This window comes from Anolis sagrei, chromosome 2, assembly GCF_037176765.1.
Source record: "Anolis sagrei isolate rAnoSag1 chromosome 2, rAnoSag1.mat, whole genome shotgun sequence".
NCBI lineage: Eukaryota > Metazoa > Chordata > Lepidosauria > Squamata > Dactyloidae > Anolis > Anolis sagrei.
In genome coordinates, this window is record NC_090022.1 from 126,701,263 (window position 1) to 126,726,044 (window position 24,782).

Sequence of the window (24,782 nt, forward strand, 5' to 3'; positions counted from 1 at the left end):
TGCCGATGAATACCTAACAGACATAAGCATATAGCTTCAGGATGCTGTCTGTACACCAAAATAACCCACCTGTAAATCAGATTATTATTATTAATAGGAAACAAAGTTACAAAACCATGGAACTATTCAGAAATGGCCATATAGCAGGATAGAAAGAAGACAGATCAAGATCTGCTCATAGATCTCTAATTGATTAGCAGTAGATCAGCAGCACAATCCATACAAATCTAAGAAGAAGGACTGTTAAAATATAATTACACACACACACACACACCTGCTATGGCTGCCTTTGGGGTATTTTCTTTTCTTTTAATCTCTTAATCTATAAAATGAAAGTGTTAATGGCTTTTCTTTGCAAAAACCTTTGTGCAGCCAAACTGGCCACTTGGAGAATTTTGTACTGGAATCCCTGATCTTCAATCACTCAATCTCCCACCCTATTGCATATCTGGCTCTGTTTGTAAACATTATGAAACAAAATAAAAGCATAGCCTAGCTCCCTCAACCTTGAAGTGTGTTCCCTTCATATAGCAGAATGCTATATGAAGGGAATATTTTGCTGTCCAAAGAGGATCCCAAGCAGAGCACTGCATGTCTGCAACCGAACCGTCTTGTCCCTCTCATCCCCTGCCTGGATTCAACATTAAGAAGTCTAACTGCACCAGGCAGCCAACAGTTCTTGACTTGATCCATCTCTTCCCCCTGTCATAATGCAGATTGAAGGAGGGAACTTCTCCCTCTTCCATAGCAGAGCTGGTCCTGGTGTAGCATAAGTGTTGTCTCCCCATGATCAATTTTGCCTCTGGCCTACATTTAATATGACTGTCTCTATGACTTGGCAACACCTTCTACTTACCAGGCAGCAGGAACCATTGATTCAGTATTATACTGTAAACAGAGACTTTGTCAGCATGGGAGCATTATCTCTGCTTCAGTGCACCGGAAAGGAATTACAGCCACATCTCACAAAGATAAGTGATCTGCACTGGGATTATTGATAACTCCAAACAGCAGTACGTTTCAAGCACACGTGTCAATGCTGTAAGTTTAAAAGCATTGCAGGCAGATCAGGGGCAGAGCTGAATCCCACTAGAGACCTTCTGAATCAAAATGTAGAATGAGAAGAGCTGTAATTGACAAGGACATACCTCAAATATAAAACAATGCGGGGGGGGGCATGTTCTTCATCTGATAAATTCAGCATCATAGGATGGCAAAGGGTAAGAAGATGATTTGCATGGTGAACAAAGCATGGCAGATGGGGAAGAAGTGTAGCTCAGAGTACAGGCTTTGCCTGCAAATTGTCCACAGTCATATTTCTGACGGCTCCAATTAAAAGTTTTCAGGAAACAAGCCTGGGAATGGTTTTAGACCTTGGAAACCAAAGGCAATACTGAACAAGCTAAGCTAACTTGTATGCATGTTCACATATATTTGAGACATTTCTGTATCTGCTGTTTACCGATTCCACACCACACCCCAGAGACCAGGGCAGCCAACCAATGGTTTCAAGAACTGAAGACCATCAGAAACAAGACAAACATTAGCTGCCCCCTGAAAACTGAGAACAAATAGAAGCAGCATGACTCCTTCTTGGAGGAAGTTCAGTTTGAGTGCTGCTATAGAAAAAGGCCTTTCATGTGTATCCATCAACCAATCATGGGGCGGTGGGACATACAACATAATAAGGCATCTTCCTATTCTTGTCTTAACTAGTACTTAATAAGAGAGCTTTTTGAACTACAATTTCCAAAATGCTCCAGTCATGTTAATTGGGAATTCTGAAAGTTGTAATCCAAGGCCAGAATCCAGTTGATTAGGCTGTATTAAAGTAATCCAACTGACTCAATTATAGATTGTTGAATCTACAGGTAGGCAAGTCCAGTTGATTCAATGTGACTCGTCAATGGCATTCTGACTCTCAATAGTAACTTTTCCAAGCTCTATCCAATAGAGCAGTGGTTCTCAACCTGGGGTCCCCAGATGTTTTTGGCCTACAACTCCCAGAAATCCTAACAGCTGGTAAACTAGCTGGGATTTCTGGGACTTGTAGGCCCAAAACATCTGGGGACCCCAGGTTGAGAACCACTGCAATAGAGGTTGATAGACTTTTCTATCATGGTGCCTTTTAGTGATGATGTAGGAGCCTCCGGTGGCACAATGGGTTAAACTCTTGTGCCGGCAGGACTGAAGACTGACAGGTCGGAGGTTCGAATCCAGGGAGAGCATGGATTCTGTCAGCTCCAGCTCCCCATGCAGGGACATGAGAGAAGCTTCCCACAAATATGGTAAAACATCAAAACATCTGGGTATCCCCTAGTCAACATCCTTGCAGATGTCCAATTCTCTCACACCAGAAACAACTTACAGTTTCTCAAATCGCTCCTGCATGAAAAAAAGTGATGATGTGTCAGTACTCTTATATATTAAATAGTGCACTGTGAAGGGACAGGCACACAAATGTGAATCTCGTGGAGCTGAATTAAACATACTGTTTTACAGGTTCTGGGCATGAGCTGTACCCTAAACCTCTGAGAAAGAAGTTTTAAGATTCATCCCTCAACATTCATTTGCACACCTGATAGCTTTAAAAGCAAGCACATTATCTGACAATATACTAGTAATTATGGTAGTAAATATACTTCTGTTCCTCAGATCACAAGAAAAACCCACAATCCCATCTTCAGGATGCATAGGACTTTGGAAGGAGCACAGCATGCCAGGGCATCTGCATATGTGTGTGTTGTATTTCATGTTGATTACCTTCTTTTCAATTTAACCACCTAGCATATATCTAATGGGTTTGCATTAAGTCAAAGCTGCCTCTTACTGTTTTTGCCATGCTGTCTATCAGGAGCGTGGAAGAAGTGAAACTGCAAATGAAAGTTCAAATCTATTGCCCAATACTTAAGTTGCACCAGAAAATAAAACTGAAATGGCTCAACGGATCATGCAGCTGGAGAGCAAATCTTGGGGATTCCATAAATTTTCATTGGAAGGAACAATACATGCATGTTATCATATAGCTATGTAAAATATGAATTTTCTTCTCACTTGAGGGTCATGATACCTGTTTTTCAAAATTGATAGAATCTTCTGTAATCTTCATACTGAACTAGCAGATTCTTGTGACATTTTGCTCATTTGCCTATTCTCTTATATGTATATTTCTCTGTATATTTTACAGGAATTATTTTTTTTATCATAATTACTGTTTAGGGGCTAAATGTCTTGGAAGCTAAGCAGTCAGTCCTGGTTAGTACTTGGATCCCCAAAAATGGATTTGGGTGAGCCATGAACAACAGTTTCTCTACCCTTTGTGTAATGTGTGGGTGAGGCCTGTGGGGAGTTTGACAAGTAAAGAAGGCCATGTGTGATCAAGATGGGCATTTTTAAGAACTGAAACTTTTCATTCTGTTTTTCACCTTCCTTCTCACACCATGTTAATTAAAAATTTGCACATGGTGTTCAGAAACAAATCTACCCATTTTTTTAACAATTGTTATAGCTTAGGTATTAGTTGCATCAAGTTAGATACACCTGGTCTCTAAGAAATTGATATGATGTTTACATCTTCATTGTTTCCTGATGCCTGTGGCCTGAATGCCCTAAAGCAGTGGTTCTTAACCAGTGAGTCCCCAGGTGTTTTGGCCTTCAACTTCCAGAAATCCCAGCCAATTTACCAGCTGTTAGGATTTCTGGAAGTTGAAGGCCAAAACATCTGGGGACCCACAAGTTGAGAACCACTGCTCTAAAGGCACCAGATCCTGAGATCCCATCTGATCTTGGCAGCTGATAAGGACTTGGATAGGAAAGCAGCAAATGAATACAAGGCACAGTGGGCTATGTTTCAGAGGAATGAACAGGTAAACCCACCTCTGAGTATTCCTTATCTTCTTTATTTATTTATTTATTTATTTAGTATCCCACCTTTACTTAAGAAATCTCTATGAAATGCATTTAGTTGCCATAAGTCAATAGGCTCTGCTGTCCAGGCCATATATAAAACTCCAAGTTTCCAAAACCCATATTTACTAAGTCAAATCAAAGGACACAAATAATTTGCCTGTGAAAGCCTTTATGTTTACCAGAAGATGTAAGTATGTTACAAATGGCATGTTGGTAACCAGGAAAATGGAAATTCTGATAATACTCCAAGGGAAGAAAAGTCAAGGGAAATGGAGCAGGGAAAATGAAAGAGAGTAATGGAAAGATGAGAGGGTAGAATTTCCCTTTTCTTTGCAAAGCCTATTGTTTATATTCTCCTCTTCTACAAAGAAAGTTTATGCTATATTTTCTTATCTATATTGTTTTATTTTAAGAATTTCTTTAGAAATGTATTTTAATAACTACAGTGTTTGTAACATCGTTTCTACCAAAAGGTGGAACATGAAACATATACAATCAAAGACAATAAGACATAACATAAATGTAGGCAAAATCTGCAACATCCCACCAACCCCTATCTATCTCAACAACCTCAGATACAATTCAGTAATGTTATATGATGAATCTTCAACACCTGCCCAAAATAGGTGAGATCCTCCGCTCGCCAGAAGTACAAAGGAAGACAATCCCACAGATGGGGAGAAACAAGTCTCCGAAGTCCATCAGCCTTGACAAAGCTGTGTGCATTGGTGGAAGTGACCACAATCTTTTCCCTGTGGATCTTAAATTCCTAGATGCATTCCATATTAGCCAAACTGGCAGGTGATAGGTAAGATTAGAGTATAGAGCTCTAAATAAAAGGACCAAGAAATAAGCTCTTTGATTCAATGAGCTGCTCAGGTAGTATATGCAGATGATCCAGCTCCATACTCAAGCCAACTTCCCTGGGCCTTTAAATTCAACAATTGGAAAAAATCATTTTCACTTAAAATTTAATTTTTTCCTCAGACTTAAAAAAAACCAGTTGAGACTTCTAGCAAAATAGGAGAAAAAAATAAAAAAGGATGAGATAGAGACCCCTTTGAACCTTATCAGTTGAAACAGCTGATGAGAACCATTTGTTTCTTCCACAACGGCCAAGGTGACACATGGATGCATACACACCTTGAGGAAGTGGGAGGAGAAAGAGTGGGTTAAGCACAGTGAGTGGCAAAGAAAAAAAAATGCAGGCATCTGCCATAGACTTGAACATTGGCAGATAAGGCTTAACACATTTCATTATAGTAAGCTTAGAAACTCTAATCTGTTTCCCTAAACATTGGATGGTAACACTTTTAACACTTTTAGTTTTTATATCTACTGTTGAGAACTATAAGGTTGGCAGAGAAAATGGCATATAATACTTCTGTTGATAGATGTATGCTGCAAGTGGCAAATGTTTGATCCCAACAGAAGTGCTCTTTGGGGAGTTTGAGACCTGAATCTTGTCTGCAAGTCCCAGTTGGGTAGACATATTCCACCAGTTATTGATTTCATTTATTCATTTATTCAATTGGTCTTCTCCAAAGAGGACAAAAAACTAGATTTAGCCCTGGTTTCCTTTCCCAGACTAGTAGGATGTAGAAATTCCTAGAGAATACATTACTAATCTGTATCTAATCAAATCCACAAAAGTCAAAAAGCAAATATGGAGGGGCAACAGTACTCACCATGTAGCTGCCTAAACACATGATGTATTTTAGAACGAAAAGGGTTTTTCTTAGACTTTAATGCAATATAGCAACATTCACTTCTTGCTCTGCCGTTTCTAGGAAAATCTGGACTGTTCCAGTGTTTTGCTACATGTGTAAGATCTAGATTGATGTGGCTTTGAGCAAGTGGAGCGTTGGGTAGCAAGCATCACCATTTTAAGAAAGAGTCCAGTGCAACTTCCTAGAGTGTATAGTTTGTACCATTACAGATTCCTTTGATTTTTTTTTAAAAATACCACAATCCAATTCGGAGCAGGGGAGGGATGATTTACTCATGAGTACGCATGGGAAGGATCACTTTTCCACACGCTTTGCCTAGGCCAGCTCCCAACTCCCCTTCTGTTGCCTCTTCTGCCACCACATCCGCCTCCTTGAGCAACAGGATGGTCATGGCGGGCCTGAGGGTTGCTAGCCGCATGCTATAGTAATTCTGGCAGTACCTCCAAAGCAGCCCTACAAGTTGTCCAGTGACCTAGGAGGAAACGAGCACATTCCCATCGCCGGAGCCAGACATGGAACCTAAGCAGGGCAGGGGTGAGGTAAACACAACCATGTTGAAAAGTATAGGATGAACAATGACTGTTGAGAGCAAGGAATATAGACTCACAATGCATAATCACAATGCAAAGTATAGGATGTGTAATCAGAATGAAAAGCATTGGAGTCACAACCAAAATTTAAAGTATAGGGTCCTGAATCCTGTTGCACAGAGGCAAAGGTGTAGAGTTCTGCACTCAAGTTTTTTTGGCTCCATGATGTCAACACAGTCAATAATTTAGGGGATATATAGAGACCATAAAAGACTCCAGTCCTCGCTTCCTAGGCAGCAATCATTACAGTCGATCAGGGTCTGTTCCCTTGTCATCCAAGAAGCACCTAGCTGGCAGATCCCATCCCTCATGCGACTCATCTCAGGCAGCAGGGGTCCTCCTTCTCCTGTCACACTGAAGATTGAACATGGGGGGGGGGGGGTGGAAATGTTTGCTAGCTGCTTTCTGCTCAACAGGGAGCAGGCTCCTATCGATCATAGTGACTGCTGCTCAGTAAGGGGGGTGGGGATTAAGGGGCATTGGGATGGGACTCATTACATAGCATCATAACTGTGGTGTTCAGGCATTTGTAATTCTCCAATGAGATTCTCACTCCAATGCACAACTACAGTGGAAAGTGTAGGGTACTCCTCTATAATGGAAAGTATAGGATGCATAACCATAATGCACAAATGACAAGGACAAGGCACCTGTGAGCATGATATCTGCTATCAATGGACTATGTCTTTTGTGAAATAGTGACTTTTGTATATTTATTTTATTTATTTATTTACAGCTTTTATATTCCGCCCTTCTCACCCCGCAGGGGACTAAGGGCGGATTACAGTGTACACATATATGGCAAACATTCAATGCCAATTTTTGACATACAAACATATACAGGCATACACAGAGGCTATTTAACTTTTTTTTCTGGCCACCAGGGGAGCTGTCGCTTTCATCATCCATCTGCAACGCTGATGAAGCACTTACGCATTCTCCGCATGCTTCCCAGCTGAAATGCTTTGCTGGAGTCTTCTTTATGGCCTCATAAATCAGTTAATTTAGCCTCCCCACACTTTAAGGTGGTACCTAATTTTCCTACTTGACAGATGCAACTGTCTTTCAGGTTGCAAAGGTCGACAACAGGCTACACAATTGGTTGAAAACCCACTCCAACCCGGGCTGGCTTCGAACTCATGACCTTTTTGTCAGAGTGATCTTAATGCAGCTGACACTCAGCCAGCTGCGCCACTACATGAATTCTGGCCAGTAAGCATTAGGACCTTACAATCTGCTTCTAGACAAGTATGGAAGAGAGCCAGGCAATACTGGCAAATCCCTTGATCTGGCAACTCCCAGGTCTAGTTCAAACAACAATACAGTGTTGCTCAAAAAAAAGAAGCATATGTTACTATTTAAAAATAAAAACCAAGAGACTGCTGACATACTCTTGCCCAAATGGAGATAATGAAAAAGAGACACCTGGGTTTACAGGACACAGTGTCCAAGAAATGAAGGATGGCCCTCTGTAAAGGACGCATTTAGTTCCTCTACAATAGACGCATACCTAAAGTCACCCTCGTATCCTTTTTGTTTCCCCATCAGCTGAAGATTTGCTCACAGCAGTTGCCACTACTATTTTAATGTTCTTATCTCTGCCTATTTTAATAACTGAGCACCTGGGTGTGATTGAAATGTTATAATTTGACAGGCTTTTCTTCTCTGGCTTGGGTGGATGAAAGACCATTTTAAACTCCAGCTTCAGGCATTTGATCTGATTTGCAGCAATGGGATGTGATTTCAATACCAAACAAACTCTGCAGCCTGCTGAGATCAGCTGGCTCAGCAGGGCCTGTGGGGCTTCTCTTCCTCCCAGTTTCTGCCTTCCACCCTGAATGTTGTGTCAAAAGTGGCCTGACTCTGGATGACAAAGAGGCAGTCAATGTGATTCAAGAGCAAGAACTCTGATGAACTAGGCTGAAATCACTACTCAAGCCTATAAAACCTCCTGGGTGTCCTTGTCCTGTCTGTCCGCCTATCCATCTGTTTGTCATGTCATGTCCTTTCTCTCCCTCTCATCCTACCTCAGGATCAGAACCTTTTGCATCTGTTTCACAAATGCTTAAATCTTGCTCTGCTGAAGGGCTGCAGGAATATGTTTTTTTCCACTACAGCTCTGCTTGAATTCTCTCCGATGTATTAAGTAAGAATACCTGTCTGTGTTGAATCTACCAGAGTCTCAGATTTGAATCCCCATGCTAACTGCATATGCTTTCAATGAGCAATTATAGTCTTTCACCAGCTCAGGAGAATGTGCCTAATAATAGTGTTCTCCAGAGTCTGAGGATTGACTGGGATTTCTTTAACTTGAGGTAGTTAGGATTTCTGTATTCAAATTGTGTGCCCTGTCATGGTGCTGTGGCCTCTCAAAAGATTGCTCTGTACTGGCCATCTTCTTTTGTATTAAAATCTGAGCATAGAGAATGAATAGCAGGAATTCCTGGGCTAGGTCTAGAGAACTTCCAATTTTCTCTGTTACCCTCTGAGGCATCAGCATGGTTGTTTCAAAAGAGTTTTCTCAACAGAGTGGAGATATACAAGTTCCTAACTGTAACTTGTGCCAGTAGTGAAGACTCTATCCAGTACACTTCAGTGGTTTTGGATGTATCCTGTATATTATCAGTGTGCAAGAGGGCCTTTTTACCCAAGAATTTCAAGAAACGTGTGGGTGTGCATGCACAAACATACTTTCTATACTTGTGCACTTTTACTCTGCTGCTGATTTCAATTTAGTTTTCTATAATGGTTTATATGTGTTGATCTAGTCCCCATTGCTGATTTTATCATGGATTTCTATCCTGTTGATTTGCTGTTACTGTTGTTGTAAGCCTTCAAATTGTCTCCAAATTATGAACACCGGAGTGAATTGATTATGGTATTTTCTGAACCTGAAAATGTGTAACTCATTCAAAGTTACCTTAAAGTGTTTCCATGGCCAAATTGGGAATCAAACCCTGGTCTTCAGAGATATAGTCCAATAGCCAAACCACTACATCGCACTTTGTTCTATATTGTAATAAATTGCACACTGCCCAAAGAATTTTGAAGAGCAGGTAGTTTAGAAGTTTAATAAAGAAGTGCACACACAGAAACAATTACCTGAGAATCAGTCTCTTTGATAGCAAAGCCACTTCCTTCTAAATACAGGTGTATGGCAAGCCATTGGGATCTGTGTGTTCAATGACGAATTGGGGACAACTCTTCTCTCCAAGAGCCCAAACCAAGATGTACCCATGCTAATTTAAAAATAACTCTGATCCTGAGGTGACAAATTACAGCGTGCATTCATGGAAAATTATACCACATTTCTAGTGTAAGCACCGGAGGGCTCTCTTTAGTTATAATCATTGTCATTATCACCATAATTAAGAGCAATAATATTTTAATAATGAATTTTCAAAAATGAGTAATGAAGGGCCATTTGTCTAAGCATTTAAATAAGGGAGGCAGGTATGGCTTTTCCCAATTTTCAGAAGTAGGGAATAAAAGATGTGTAGGCAGTAGGAGAGAAGTACTGAGCCTCTTTTTTGGTATGAGAATGGGATCAGCATATCCAAGTTTATGGAATCACTCACCTGGACCAGAGATATCCAGAGCAGGGACTTCAATATGACCTTCAAGCAAGTCTTCAGAACTGCAAGCTGGATTTTTGACTATATGTGGGCTGCAAAAATGACACTGAGCTAAAAACATCTGTGATACAGGTTTTCGTTTGAAGTCTAAAATCTGGTTCATTTGTCCAAGATAAGACAGAATTCACCAGTAATGATGTCACCAGTAGAGCATCAGTTAGTGAAGGAAAACTGGTTTGTTTATTTTATCAAATGCAAAACAAAATGTCAGCAGAAGGAGTGCCAACCTATGTCCATATTCAAAGGTACTGGACATGTTGTGTAGATTACATAGTAAATAGAAGGTACAGGAAAGAATAGTGCTACCCAATAGGCTTGTTCATATTCACTAGACAGGAGATCCAGGGCAGAAGAAGGAAAATGAACATCCTGTGCCCTGCTCACTTATATCTTTTATTCCATGAAAGGGCTGACTTTTCTTAGCCTCAGTTTGACAAAGGAGCAAGCAATGAATCAACACTCTCAGACATGGAAGAAACAAAGCCTTGGGTTTCATGGTTGCAGCTTGAATTTGTTCATCTTACAAAATTGGGCAGACATGGACACAACAAAACCATTGTGTGCCAGGTGCCTTTCCTTTGTTCCTATGGCTTTGTTTCGATAGAAGTCTTCTTTCTCCCTCTTGTTGCAGAAAAGCCCCGGATGAACAGTATCCTCACCTCTGCCACCGAGCCCTATGATCTCTCTTTCTCCAGGTCCTTCCAGAACCTCTCTCACCTTCCACCATCCTATGAGTCTGCGGTCAAGACTAACCCAAGTAAATATTCTTCCCTGAAGAGATTAAGTAGGTGTCTGCTAATTTCATTATCTTGGTGCTTATTGGTGTGCATGATTGGGATGCGGATCTCGGGGACAATAAAAAAAATCCTCTTGTGTTGTCTTTGCTAAATATTCCATTTTCACTATTTCTTCCCTGCGGAGTTAGGCCTCCGATAGAAGTAATATTAGAACTTGGGAGCGTTCCTTTTTTGGCTCTGCTGCCCAGAATCCACCAGCTGGGAACATCTGTGTGCTAAAGAACTATGGGAATTATGGTCCAGTAAAGAACCTTTTCTAAGCTCAATTCATCACAGTTGGTTCAGGACCATGTACACAAGTCTTCTCTCTTTTCTAAACATCTTTATATTTAGCAAACAGGCCCACATTACACCATCCCTCTTTCCTAAGATGTCTGGAATTTTTTGGCTCAATTTTCACCTAGTGTTGAAAACTGTCACATTTGGCTACTGGCGATGCTCTCTGCCAGACAAAGGAATATTACTATTGGTCTTTCTGTGTAGTTGGGGACCCATGGATCATTTAAAATGGCAGATGAAATGCCATGGCAGACTCATTTCACTACTTAATGAACACTCTTGGACTTAGATGATACATCAAGACACATTTTTGTTGTTTGTGAGCAGGCAATGAAGTGTGAAGCCCTCCACTCCCAAGCCCACCGTGATGCACCTTTACTTTACATCTTCTGTTTCTGCTTGCCAGATTTCATAACCATAGCAGAGATAGGATTTCAGTACATTGACTGGAATAGCACAGAGAGTTATTGCATTGTCAGTGAAGTCAAGTGACTCACGCTGTCTTCTGGCACAGTGCTGCCAGCACCTCATGAGGAAGACAGAGAAGGCTGCCCAGTTGCCTTTGCAACACAGGGAGACTGCCCCAGGTTCCAGCAGCAGAAAGTGCTTCAGTGCACAGCCTGAGAAGAGTCTCCATATCACCCAGGCACTTAGGCATGTTTGCTTGCCCTGTGTTGTGAGTTAGGACAGCATGGCCCGAGAGAAGTCATGGAGAACTTTCCTAGCAACTTCAGGGAGGAGTGGGCGAAAGAGAAGGTAAGGAGACAACTGATGTCCAGGCAACACAAGGAGGCACCTTTTTCAAGGGTTCTTCTTATCACAGGTGTAACTGATTAAATCCAATATACTTCACAGAATACCGGAAACTCAGTCTGTTATTGATTGCTACTTTGATTTCCTCACAAGATATAACGCTGTCTGTGTGCCATCAGGTATTTGTTAGTTTGCTTAGTACTAAGGCTTCATTTTTTATCAATTATTGCACGTTTTCCCCCACGCCCATCCCATTCTTCACATATTGCATAGGGTTTTCTTAGCCACCTGGACCCTTAGAAAATTACTATGTCTACTTCTACATTGCCCACCTCCTCCAAAAAAGGAACTGCACCACTTTCCATAGTTTCTGTGTTTGCTAGGTTGCTTCCCTGCAATTACAACCTTGGTAATGTGGAGCTAAAGGACTTTCAAATGTTGCTGGACTGCAGCTCCAACCATCCCTTGCCATTGGATGTGCTGGGTGAGGTTTATAAGAATTTTACATCCCAGAAATATCTGGAGAACCACTCCTCATCCAATCATGGCATAAAGGAGAGTATTATGAATTAGAGCTGAGACAAGAAAAATTAAACTCTGCACTTTTGTATCAATCTCAATACTTTTGGAATTTCAATCCAGGAAATGTATTTTTTTCTCCATCAAAATAGTAAGGAAAGAAGTACTACAGGGGAAGGTAGAGACTAACAAATTTTCCCTGATTAGGAAGTTATTTTCTAAAATCAACAGTAGGATGGTGCTATTTCTATTCCATTAGTGCCATATAACCTCAACATGACAATCTCAGGAGGCCTCAGTCACCAAGTGCTAATTTAACTGAAGTAGAGGTAAACATATGACCCATTCAAACGATGATCATGTATTGCAGCTCTTTAATCAAGTATGAACATAAAACAGCTCCCTAGAAGATGCCTGTCCCCACTGTATGTTGAATGGCTGGACAACTTGTAATCCTGTTTCACTTTGAAGGCCCAGGAGTGCAAAGGTGACTCCTTTTCCTCTAGCCATATGACAGCACCCAAATAGCACAGAGATGTACCCCTGCAGCCAAAAAGTCAGAGAAAAGCATTGCTCAAGGAGAAACTAAATGCCTTCTTGTGCAATGTTTGAGAAAGGACAGCAACATAAGTAATCAAGAAGCAACACAGGTTATGCCACTCATATATCCCAGGTACAGTTTCCATGTTCATAACATACCAATTTTCCACAAGGCGAAAAAGTCTTAGATGTTGCCATTGATAGCAAACCTGTCACTTAATGCCTCAGCCAGAAACTTGCACATTGCAGCAGACTGTTCTTGAGTTCTGCTTGTCACCCTTGTCCACTGTTCTTCACATCCTTCATGATTGTCTTCTCTCTTCCCTTGCCCCCTTGTAGCTGACAAAGAAGCTGAGGAATATTACTCAAGAAAGAGGCATCTCCCTGACTTAGCAGCAAGAGGAACCCTCCCTCTCAATGTCATCCAACTATCCCAGAAACAGACCTTCCAAAGGGAGCGGCCACGCCGGGTGATGCGGGCCATGTCCCAGGACCGAGTTCTGTCCCCGGAGAGGATCATGCCAGAGGAGTTCAGCATGTCTTATGAGCGGATCCTATCAGATGAGCAGCTGTTGTCCACTGAACGCCTGCACTCCCAAGACCCTCTCCTCTCTCCGGAACACTCTGGCTTTGGGGAACAGTCCATGTCACGGGCTTTGTCTCACTCGGATGTCTTTGTTTCAACACCTGTCTTGGATCGCTACCGGATGACTAAGATGCACTCCCATCCCAGTGCCTCAAATAACATATACAACACCTTGAGTATGAACCAAACATCCGCCAAGCGCCAGGCATTTGCCTCCAGGCGGCACAACACAGTGGAGCAGCTACACTATATCCCAGGACACCATTCCCATTACCGCACAGCCAGCAAGACAGAGGTGACTGTTTGATCAGAGACACTGTGCATTGTAGATAATATTCCATATATCTCTGGACTGGGGTGGCTTCAGTGCCCTACACTGCAGTGGCCTTATGGCCAAGATAACCTCTAATCCCATGTCTGAAAAGACAAGACTCTTCCGACAGTCCTGTCTGTGTCGTTTTGAAAATTCATCTACTTGTTATTGACATAGGGAGGAAAAACAGAATAGGGATAAGTGGTACAGGTAAGGTTTCCTATCCTGCTCAGTTTCTGTCAAAGAAAGCCATACTGGATTATGGCTCATTTCAAGGGCTTGTCTGCACCTATATTCTAGCTAGTTTGCCAAGCTAGCACTTTAATGCCCATCATAATAAACCAAGAAAAGGGGTCTAATACCACATTAGCATTACATGGCAAGGTTGGTAGGCATGTTGTGGGCCAACTACAGTCCCACCTGTAGGTTAGAAGGTGGCAACCTATTTCCACCTCAGCATGGATCTGCCTGGCCCTTGGAGAAATGCCAATGATAAATATGATGAAGGAGCTAACAGACTGAGGGGCAATGATTGCCACAGCTGGGAAACCACCTTGTTTTATATGAAACTATAAAACAAAATTAATCCAGTGCCTATAACTAGCCAGCTATCTGGGTGGTGGAAGGAGATGGATTTGTTTATAAGCACAATTTTGCTTATTAGTATTTGCCAGTCCACACCTCTTTTTTCCATGTATCCTCATATATATAAATTTCCCAATATGTAAATAGATTTTTAAAAAGGAAACAGGGCAAAATAATTCCTCTCCAGTTTTTCACTCATTTCTATACAAGATAGCAGCATATACCGTTTGACCATCTGGGATGTTGTCGCACCTGAAATAGACACAATAATCCACCACAAGAGGTATGAGTCAGCAGTAGTCCAGTTGCCATCCCAGGCAGTTGTTCCTGGCTTAGTCTAACCTTGGTTTCCTGTAAACCTACAGCTCCTCTCCAACTAATCACAAGAGACTCCCAGAATGAGAGGCTTCTGAAAGCTTTGCCTTCCCTCATCTATCCAGACCGAGAATATCTGTGACTGCCAGTCTGCCTGCTAATCCCCTCCAGGAAATGAAATGCTTGTGCAGAAGTTCACATACTAATTGGGCACATTGTACAGCCACTGTACAGTAATAATTAGACACTAAGTGTCTGTAATGTCTTTAAGAGAAAATGTTTGTAGGTCCAATATTTGTTGGATTTTGTATAGGTGGAACAGATGCAAATTGTAATTATCATAGATTGAAACACCTTATTTTCTTGCGTGGCCTGGGCCTATGGTCCAAAAGCTAAATGAATTAGATGGCTAAGGCTGTATGATTCTGTGAAAAGTTGGCTCACTTTAATAAGTACTTGCATTTCCATGTTGCAAGTGCATGTGGCTCTTCTGGCATGCTTGCATTGAGCAGGATCCCACTGAGTGTAACAGTCTAAACCTAGAAATTGATCGAACATTCCTGACATTCAAGGCCTTTCCCGGGCAATACATGAAATCCCATTTCATCAAACAGTGGCTTTGAACTTGGAACTTATTTTTTCATTACATTTTTCAGAGTTAAACTTGTATAAAAAGCTATTTCATGTCCCTTTTTAAAAATGATTTTGTTTATAGCACCAGGAAAAAGTAGCCATGGGGTTATTTTGGGTTGTTTTCCCCAGGTTCTTCCGTTTGTAGACTACAGGTTGGAGCCATAACAAAACTGTACTTTGTTTAACAGAAACTGGGCCAGGAAGGAAAGGACAGCAGTGGCCATGTAATACCCTGCTGTTGCTCACCTCCTGTTCTCAAGCAACAGACGAGAGCTTCAAGTAGTTGATGTTCTTGCTAACTGTAACACGCTTAAGAAAGCAAGGCCACAGCAGGCTGCAGAAGAAGCATTTTCTCTGAGCACACTGTAACTTGTCCCATTTCCAGTCTTCAGTGTTGCTATCTTGGTCCCCACAATATGGACCACAGAAAGGGTTGATAGCCTACAAGAGTGGTATAGTCCTGGTACCTATTCAAACCATAAGAGTCTTGGAATACGAAATCTCACTTTTACATCTTTGACTTTCCATTATATAAACTGAGAAAGTGTTGGCAACTGAGATGCCAGAGACAAGGGTGCCGGGCCCTTGACCCACTGAAGCTATCTATAATGGGGACCATTGCATGTGGACAAAGTAGGACTTGTGGCAGCAGAGGGGCACATAAGGAAGTGCTGTGAGAAGATATGGTGTTTACTTTTGAGGTTACACAATAAAATTAGCTGAGCTTCTTCATTCCAGAAAGAAATGTGCAAATGCCCACCCATTCTTTATGGACCGTTTCCTGACCATCTCCTGCTTTTCTGTATCAACACAGTAATCAGCAAAGCAGCTGGTTTTTTCTCTTCCTTCCTGTCAATTGGGCCTTCTTTTTAGATGACATAAGCACTGTGGCTGCTGCCTGAAATGGCTGCTCTGTGGGGCTGAGGAGCCACTCAGTGGCAGTCATGTTATGGAAAATGCATGTCCTCTACCCCTGTAGAGGTAGCATTTGATGGCAGCCATGCTGTTTGCATGACATACAAAGTAGGCCTTAGTCCCTCACCAGATAAAACATCCCACATGGATCACCAGCACAGCCTTCTGTACAAACCCCCTGAAGATGAATGATAATGTGCTAGAGCTCCTGTGTTATTCTAAATGTGATAATGTCACATTTACCTGGGATTTGGTGCAATGGTCAGAATTTAGATAGTTACTGCAAGTGGGCAGCTGAAGGGAGCCGAAGTGTCTCATTAGTGTTGACTTTTCTCTAGACTGTGCTCTAAAGCTGGGTGCCTCAGCTGGAGTCCAAAGCTGAAATTCAGTTCCATCTGGATGGATAGTCTCCTCATATCATTCAGATCCATCTGCCTGTTGGAACTAATGATCTTCCCATACATGTTCCACTCTTAATGAGCAGTGTAGATATACAAAATGTTCTTCAACTGCTAATCACACCAAATAATTGACGGATAGCTAAATAAGAGTGGGTGATTTCCTGCTCCTGTTTATTTATAAGAAGAATCCAGGTATACAATCACCAAGGCAGCTCTGATTACTTATACATGTATGCATGTACACATGCACACACAAACTAAATGGTCCAAAATAATTTAAGCAATACCATATTATCAAAAAACAATGCAGTCAAGAATAGACAAAGGTGAGCAGAATAATCAACTAGCCAAATTTAATGACTTGCTAAACAGAAAAGTAGTTTAAAAGATGTTGCAAAAGGCAGGAATTTGAAGGCCAAATTAACTTCTCAAGCCAGGAAGTTTTGCAGAGAATGACTATGCTATATGTGTGCCAAAGGTGGAGGGGAGAGTTTGCAATAGATGGTGGCCTCAATCCAATATCCCCTTACTTAGCATAAATATCCACGTGTGGACCTGTACTACGCTAAGCCATATACCTTCTCTCTACTTACTGTAAAGCCTCTGAAGTCCCTTTGAATTGCTGTTCCATGCCTCACAGAAAGCAGCCAGGATCAGAAAACCATTTGGCTACGTCCTCATAGTCAGACAATTTTAGCAGCACTGAGAGTCCAGGAGAACACCCTCAGATCTCGGGGCTGATGTCATCTTTTCATATCTGGTGATTCTCAAGCTCCCATCTGATGCAGTTGCAGGGCAACTGGACTCTGGCCTAAGAGTTGGGATCACAACGCATTTAGCTTAATGAGAGATGTCCAGATGAGACAATCCATGTACATATCTTCTCATTGGACTGCACCACGCCCACAGCCAACAGGTTTTCAAAAATATTGTTCTGACAGTCAGCTGCTGAGCACAGAGCCATTTCTTCAACTTTCATTGACGAGATCAGCAGAAATGTGTGCCCACTTTCTGATCAGGGGAACCAGGATATCTCAGTGACTTATTAGATGGGCAGATTTCATTTTTAATCAGGAGGTTGCCAACATTCAAGTAGGTGGGATGCTTCAACAGTACATGGTTTCAGTGGTGAGAAGGAACAAGCATCTGAGGCGAGTGGGATTGTTCAGGTCTAAGAAAGGAAAGGAGTGGGAAGCTCTGACCCTTCTTCTGATGCTATGAGATGGCAGCTCTCCATATCCATCTGTTCGTGGTTAATGGGAATCAGAGTCCATCAACATATGAAGAGTCACAATTCCCCTTCCCCTATGATTATAGTTACCTTTCTGGCTGAACAGGCAAAACAATTTTTAATGAAAAATGAGATTGCTCATAAGTGGCTGTGGTGAAAACTTCAAAGCCATCTCTGGCTGCATGCACAGCTCTTCTACAGAGTGATTACTCAGTCTTTTTGAGTTGCTTTTTCCAAGTTTGATGAGAAATGTGCATTTGACAGGGAACTATAGCCAATTCCAGCTGCCAGGCTGAGGAGAAGTGTCTCTGTATGAAATACGTACTTGCTGCACTCATATTTTACATTTGAAGGGATTTGGAAGGGGGATAATCACCCAGCCACTTTTCTTGTAAGTTGATTTTGCATGCCTTCAAGTAATTTCTGACTTATGGTAACTCCATCATGGGGTTTTCTTTTCAAGATTTGTTCAAAGGCAGATCCGCCTATGCCTTCCTCTGGGGCTGAGAGAACGTGACTTGCTAGAGGCCACCCAGTGGGTTTCCATGGCTGACCAGAGCCCTAATCCAACAGTTAAACTACTACTCTGGGCTGGTTCTTTTTTTAAAGAATGCCATTCAAGCAGAATTTATGAGGGCTGTTTATAGTGTATTAACTACTGCAGGTGTGCATAAAATACACAGTGGCCTAAATCCTGTTATCAATCTTAACCAGAGTAGAACTGTGTACTCAGTGGGATTTAGCAACATGATGACTCGCCTTTCAACAGTTGATCAAATGGATCCACTCTAACTGGGACTATCCAACAGGAAGACAGCATGTTGACAAACCTTGAAAATGTAGCTGCAGTTTGTATGTTTATAGTATATCTTTCAATGGAAATGGGAATCTGTGGTCTGAAAGATGTTGAGCTCCAGTTTGCATTATCTCACCCACCCTGCCAGTCATCAGGAATGATTTTCAACCCTAGTCCAATAACAGTTGGGGAGCCACCATCTCCCTGTCCTGCCAGGTTCAAGGCAGTGTGACCCAATCCAGCCATCCAAATCCTGCTGGGATTTTAAAAAAAATCTCAGACTGAAAACTGAAAGGAAGGAGAGAAAAGTTCAAACTTGAATCTCAAACAGTTTTTAGTCCCTCAGAATAAATGAGCATAAAGCAGATTTAGGAGCAAAGAACTATTTGAATGACCTTTGCATATCATCCCCGTCTATAGGAAATGTGAGTTCCTCAAAGCAGTAGCTTTCTGTGTTACACGGAACAGGGCCTCACCAACACAGACAGACACAATTGCATAGATTCCCTAAGGAAGGGAGAGGCAAGAAAGTGTCAAAGTTATTATCTTTCTATGCCTCCTCCTGTTTATCAATGATTCCAGGTAACCCAAAGAAAGGTTCATGAACCCCTCTATATCTAATTGTCACTGCAGAGTGTTCAACTTCTGCAAAAATACAGCTACTGGGTAGAAAAACCAAATCCTCTTGGGTGGATTTGGTGTAAAGTATGGAATAGGAATTTACCCCAGGAGATCAGAGTGGAGAAATAAGGTCTTGGACCTCTTTGCAGCATTGTTTGGGTAAAGATATTGGGGGCTTCCTTCATGTCTGCTTTTCCATGACCAAATGTTAATCAGAGGCCAAAGTAAGCTGAAAGCAAAGAACAACAGCTTTTGAATGGTAAACCTTCTGATATTGGTCCCATTTCTGACAGGCAAAAGTTCTCAACTTTGCCTTTCTAAGATGGGTGAAGGATGAAATTCACGCTAGCCACCCAATGGCATGAGAGCAGCCCTGAAGTAAAGAGCTAAAGAGTTTGATTCAGTGCCATCCTGCTTGGTGCACCACCCAATCCTCTCACCCTGTGACTATATGAAAGGTCTTTTTCTCATAAGGAACACTCTTGAATGCTTATGAATGACATCATCTGAAGAATATTGACAAATATAAGAAGGGAGGGGGGAATTTCATAGGAGTTTGGAACAAAACTTTGTACTGAATACTTTCCAGCAAAGTTGTAGCAATAATTTTGAATTGGGCTGGTTTCGGAGGGGAAACGTGATGACGCGCATGTGGCATATTGGCTTCTAATAAACAAGATGATTTGGTTTATTTCTGAATTTAAAGAAGGAAATGGTATTTGTTGTATTTTATCTGCTGAAGATCTGTGAGAATGAGGAGGACAGATATATTCTGTTCTTATAATATTTATGTAAATCTAGGGGTGGGGAGGGATCAGCGATCCATTATCTCATTAGTTAGCAAACAAAAAAAATGGCATTTGGTGTCTCTTTTGTGACCTTTCATGATTTGTGGAAGTTCTCACCCTTCGGTGCAGAGCTGCGCCTTATTGTTGCTCTGACCACATGCTTTGCGGCTGCTTCTCCGAGCCTCCATCCCAGCGGCTGAGAGAGGGGCTCTCTCACAAGAGTCACTCTCCTCTGAGGAAGCCAAGTTGTATCGTAATCCGCTTCATCGGGGGATACTGTTTCCTGAGGGGGAGGCTGAAAGTCCGACCCCCGTTGTGCTTTAGCCCAGTTTATGGAATTCGTGTTTATTCTCCAGTAGTTCTGATGAGGAAGTACATTCGTATCTGTATCTTTGCACTGACTCTTGGTTGCGCATTCAGCTTCAAGGCAGCAGTATTTGACTGTTTTTCTCTGTATTATCCTTGTTGTTATAACTTACCTGTAAAAGCACATTCTGTAGGTACTGTAAACAAAACTATTACCAGTTTAGTACAAACAAACAAAAATAGAGTCTTAAGGATTTTTTCCACTTTTGTCAGTAACAAATATTTATGGATTCAGAAATAAAGCAATTTCAACAGAAAAAGGCCCACCTGAGTCTTTTTGATGCACTTGGAGGAACACTGGAAAACATCTTTCATGGCTACTTTGTAAACATTTTAAAGCAGGCTTTGAGAAATTATAATGTACTATTGTAATGTAATAATGTGTTTCTGTATGCATTTGCATGTGTGTTAGAAGTGTGACCTATTTGAGCTTCCCAACCTGGCACCCTCCAGAAGTACTTTACTACCTCACACATCATTTTCGCCTAACATGGTCAATAGTTTTACTGGATGGGGATGATGGAATTTATAGTCTTAAGATATTTGACTAATGATCTATTGCTTCAGATTCCATAGCATTCTTATTTTACATGTTAACAATTGTAATAAAGCACCTACAACTTGGGATACTACTTTCTCAACTGAAAAAGGAGGGAAAGGAAACAGCACAACAAAAGTATAGCTTTCCACTAAGCATATAGCAAGACAAATACAGAGAGATCATGCAATTCAGTGTTGTGCTGTTCATGAAATCAATGAAAACTCAATTTTCATTTTGCATTGGAATGAGAACATAATTTACTGAAAGCAATTCCCCTTCCTTTATCTTTTTTTCCCTGAGGGACAAATATTGGTTAAGGTTGCTGCCTTTTGCTCTGTGGCAGGGGTTCACTGATAAATTTCACATGACAGTCCATCCCATCTTTGTATCTGCATGACAAGGAGAACTGAACACTCTGAGTTTCAGCTCATTGCATAGTGTTTACAGCCCAAACACCCTATTAGTAAAAGAGGAGAATTGGCTTGATTTTCATTTTTCATATCTTGTTTTTAAAAAAAAAAAAAAAAGCCAGCAAGTGATGCTGACATGCTGGCAAAGATGTTGTTAGTTATGACTGATTTCTTGAGTTCCATACAGTTCAGTAATCTGAGGTACTAATAGCCTCTTCTTCAAATACTCCAATCCGCAACCTCTTTCATATAGTGTAGCAGAAGATTACACCACTGAGAAAGGGCCGGCCTAAGTCTGGTGTGACACAAGGGGCAAGACAAGCAAACTATCAGCTGAGAAAAATCACTGTTCATACGGAATATCCCAGGTTGAGGTCAGAACTGATTTGGACTGAGAACAAACTAGGTAAAGAAACTCTGGGGGTTGTTATTAAGCAACAAAAAAGGCAAGAACATAATCACAATTGGTCGGACACAGAGGTAATGCCAATATTGTAGAATCTTGCACATTGTGCAGTTCCTGGGTTATTGTCCAGGTGCATAGTCTTCCCACAATGAACTGAGAAGCAAAGCAATATTGGCAGCTACTGCAAAAGAAACTTTTTGTCCATATTTGAAGAAGAGACCAACATTTTGATGTCTGAGGTAAAGAATAAATGAAATCCATTGCAGCTAAGTCTTACTTCCAGACTGACGAAAAGACACTGTTTTCCAATGCACCTGAAGGCAGCAGGCTAGCTCAGAGGCAGCACTGGGTAAGCCACCTAGTTCTGGGTTTTGAGGTCATGCCACCATTTCCAACCATCATTCACTGCCTAATGCGTCTGTCTAAGGGCGCTTCCTGACAGCGCTAAAACCCAGGACAAGGAAGTGGGTTTTTTTTAAATGCGGTACCTCAAAGGGAATCCAAACATAAACCTGTCAGTCCTGCTGCATCATCCCCCACCATCCTCACAGATTTTTTTGAAGTGGATTGAGATGGAGGGCATATATATATATATATATATATATATACACAAGATCCAGTGCATAATGGAGCATTTTTTTAAAAAAAACTTCCTTCAGATCTCTGTCTTACCCAATTGTTAATTCAAGCTCTGTTTAACATTGCAGAGTATAAAAGACAGAATTTGATAGAGTTGTATTTGCTTTCCACTTGTGCTTCCCTGAGCCACTTGTGTCTCCGTTTGACAGCTGATTATCTCTTTAGGGCTTTTCAGAAGCTCACATATTCTGGAGGAGTCCACACAGGGAGAAGGGAAGGAAAACATGTGTTTTCCATGCCTGCTGGGATACACAAGCATGGAAAAGTGTGTGTTTCTCAGGAAGAATTGGGTTTAAAGGGCACCTTTTAAACATGTGTTTCCCAGCCCTTAACCCAATTAATCCTGATTCCTCCCACACTTTGGCTAAATGTTGTTTAGTCACACACACACACCCTTTAATCTGCTTCCTCTCAGGTTTTAATGCATGTGTAAAAGGGTCCTAAGGGAGAAGGGATGGCTGCACAGAGGAGCAAAGGAGGCTGCAGTGGAACTGACAAAGTGACTGAAATTAAGAAAGCCACACCAGAGCTGCCTTGCTAGCTTGAAAGCAAACTAACTTCTTCTGTTGTGTAAGAAATAGCACACACAAGAAAATGTAAAGCAAGTAACATGCAGTGATCAAAGATTTGACAGCGATATGTATGTATCAGGAACACACAACATATAGAATGCAAATAGAACACAAATAGATTGTTCCACAAGCAGTATGAAATTGTGTAGTTGACAATAAAGGTGCTCAAATGTGTTCTTATCAATGTAACCAAGAGTCATGGGGCACCTTGAAAACTAACAAGTTTATTTTCACAGGAGCTTTTGTTGATGAGGCAGGTCATCTCCTCAGATGCCCCATCATAATACAATATATCTTGTCCTTTAAACTGTCTGGTTTATTATATAGCCATCAAAACAATACAAAATGCACAAGTTCAGTATATGGATGTATTCACAGTCTAACAACGTTATACCATGCTGTTTCTCCCATTTTGAAACAGTTTAAAGATAGAAAGATGAGGCATGATGGAGCCTACGCAATAACAAAGGGGAAATTCCTGTCAGCACCCATCATGCCCAGTCAGAGAAGTGTCTCAGATGTCCCAGGAAATGGCGCTGGGGAAGGGGGGGGGGGAGAGAAGATGGTCAGAGATCAACTTCTAAGCTCAGGAATTGCTATGAAACTGGAGAAAACGGGAAACGCGTGGGATACAGTGTCAATTTTGCCCATGTTGAATTACTTCAGTGACGTGGAGTAGGGGTTGTTCTACAGGCAGTCTGCTACCAAGCATTGACATTTTTTCCCCCAAAATCCTGCTTCATGAGCTTGACTTTACATAGTAAAGTCAGCTTTCCCTTCAAGTGGTGACTGGTGTAAGAACAGCTGCTTGGGTCTACTCTAGAGTAGCTGGACGCATGTTTTCCCCCCAAGTGGTGTCACATGTAAGATCTGCTGCTTGGGTCTACTCTAGAATAGCTGGATCAAAGGGGAAAGTCAAGTATCAGATAAGCTTTTTTTCCCAATGTTTTTCTTTTAAAAATGGAGTGGGGGGGGGGGGAACACTACACTCACTCATGGGATAAATCTGGAAACTGCTAATTCTGGGAAAACTGGCAAGAAAAGACAACGTGTGAAGAGAAATGAGAAACAGAATGATGTCCTTCATAGGACATAATGCCATGGTAATATGTCAAAAAACGTGGGATAATGTCCATTGTTTCATCCTAAGGAATACAATGGATACATATTGAAGACCAGGTGATTATGGAGAGTGTGGTTTCTTCTCCTTCAAGCTTCTGTCAAAAACAGGGCTAAGTTGTGCTGGCAAAGCAGTTCTAGTGATGAAAGGAAGGAAGAAGGGCAGTGAATAACAAAGGGAAATGAAAAGTGCTCATGGTGTGTGAGTGTGTGCATTTTAAGGGAGGGGTGTTTTAAGACTTTCGGGCCGTGCTGTTGCGCCGGCAATTGCCAGCAAAAGGGAAAGCGCATGGGGTGGCTCATTATGCCCTATGCGCTCTTACTTCCCCCTCATCACACAGAGGATACGGGAAAGGATCCCTTTCCCTCCCCTCATCAGATGGCAGAAAGGATGGCAACGTGCATTGTCCCACAGGCCTTTGTGCCATCACATGGGGAAATTGAAGGAAAAGTGGGGGGTATCTTCGTCAGAGCTACCTAAAATACACTTTCCTCCCTGTAGTCATCTCCAACTTTGGGAGGAAAGTGGGCATGGGCTGCCATGTGTTGTGTGATGGTGTATCACAGGCACTACCCTTGCTGCGAAGCAAAGTAGCAAAACGGAGCAAAAATGCCCAGTGTGAAAAGGTGGAAAGTCTTATACCTGAGCTTTTCCCTCCCCTCCTCCTCCCAATTCATTAGGCTTCCCAGGAGGATCCCTGTTGTTCAGGATCAGGCTGAATTCTCAGTGATGCAAGCAATGCAAACTCCTTTGTTGAACTGAATTGGTTGCTTTGAAGCGGAGAATCAGTTG

At 41.7% G+C, this 24,782-nt stretch overlaps 1 protein-coding gene across 3 annotated transcripts in view; it reads left to right on the plus strand.

Annotated features, from left to right (window-relative positions):
- SHISA6 (shisa family member 6) overlaps positions 1-20,558 on the plus strand; it is a 354,817-nt gene extending 334,259 nt beyond the window's left edge. For 2 of the 3 annotated variants that reach the window (XM_060764465.2, XM_060764467.2), the window contains 2 exons: positions 10,496-10,648; positions 13,092-20,558. In XM_060764465.2, the coding sequence (XP_060620448.1) occupies positions 10,496-10,648; positions 13,092-13,645 (707 nt within the window). In that variant the 3' untranslated portion in view covers positions 13,646-20,558. The remainder of the gene's footprint in view (positions 1-10,495; positions 10,649-13,091) is intronic. The other variant, XM_060764466.2, reaches the window with a different exon arrangement.
- Positions 20,559-24,782: the final 4,224 nt, after the last annotated feature.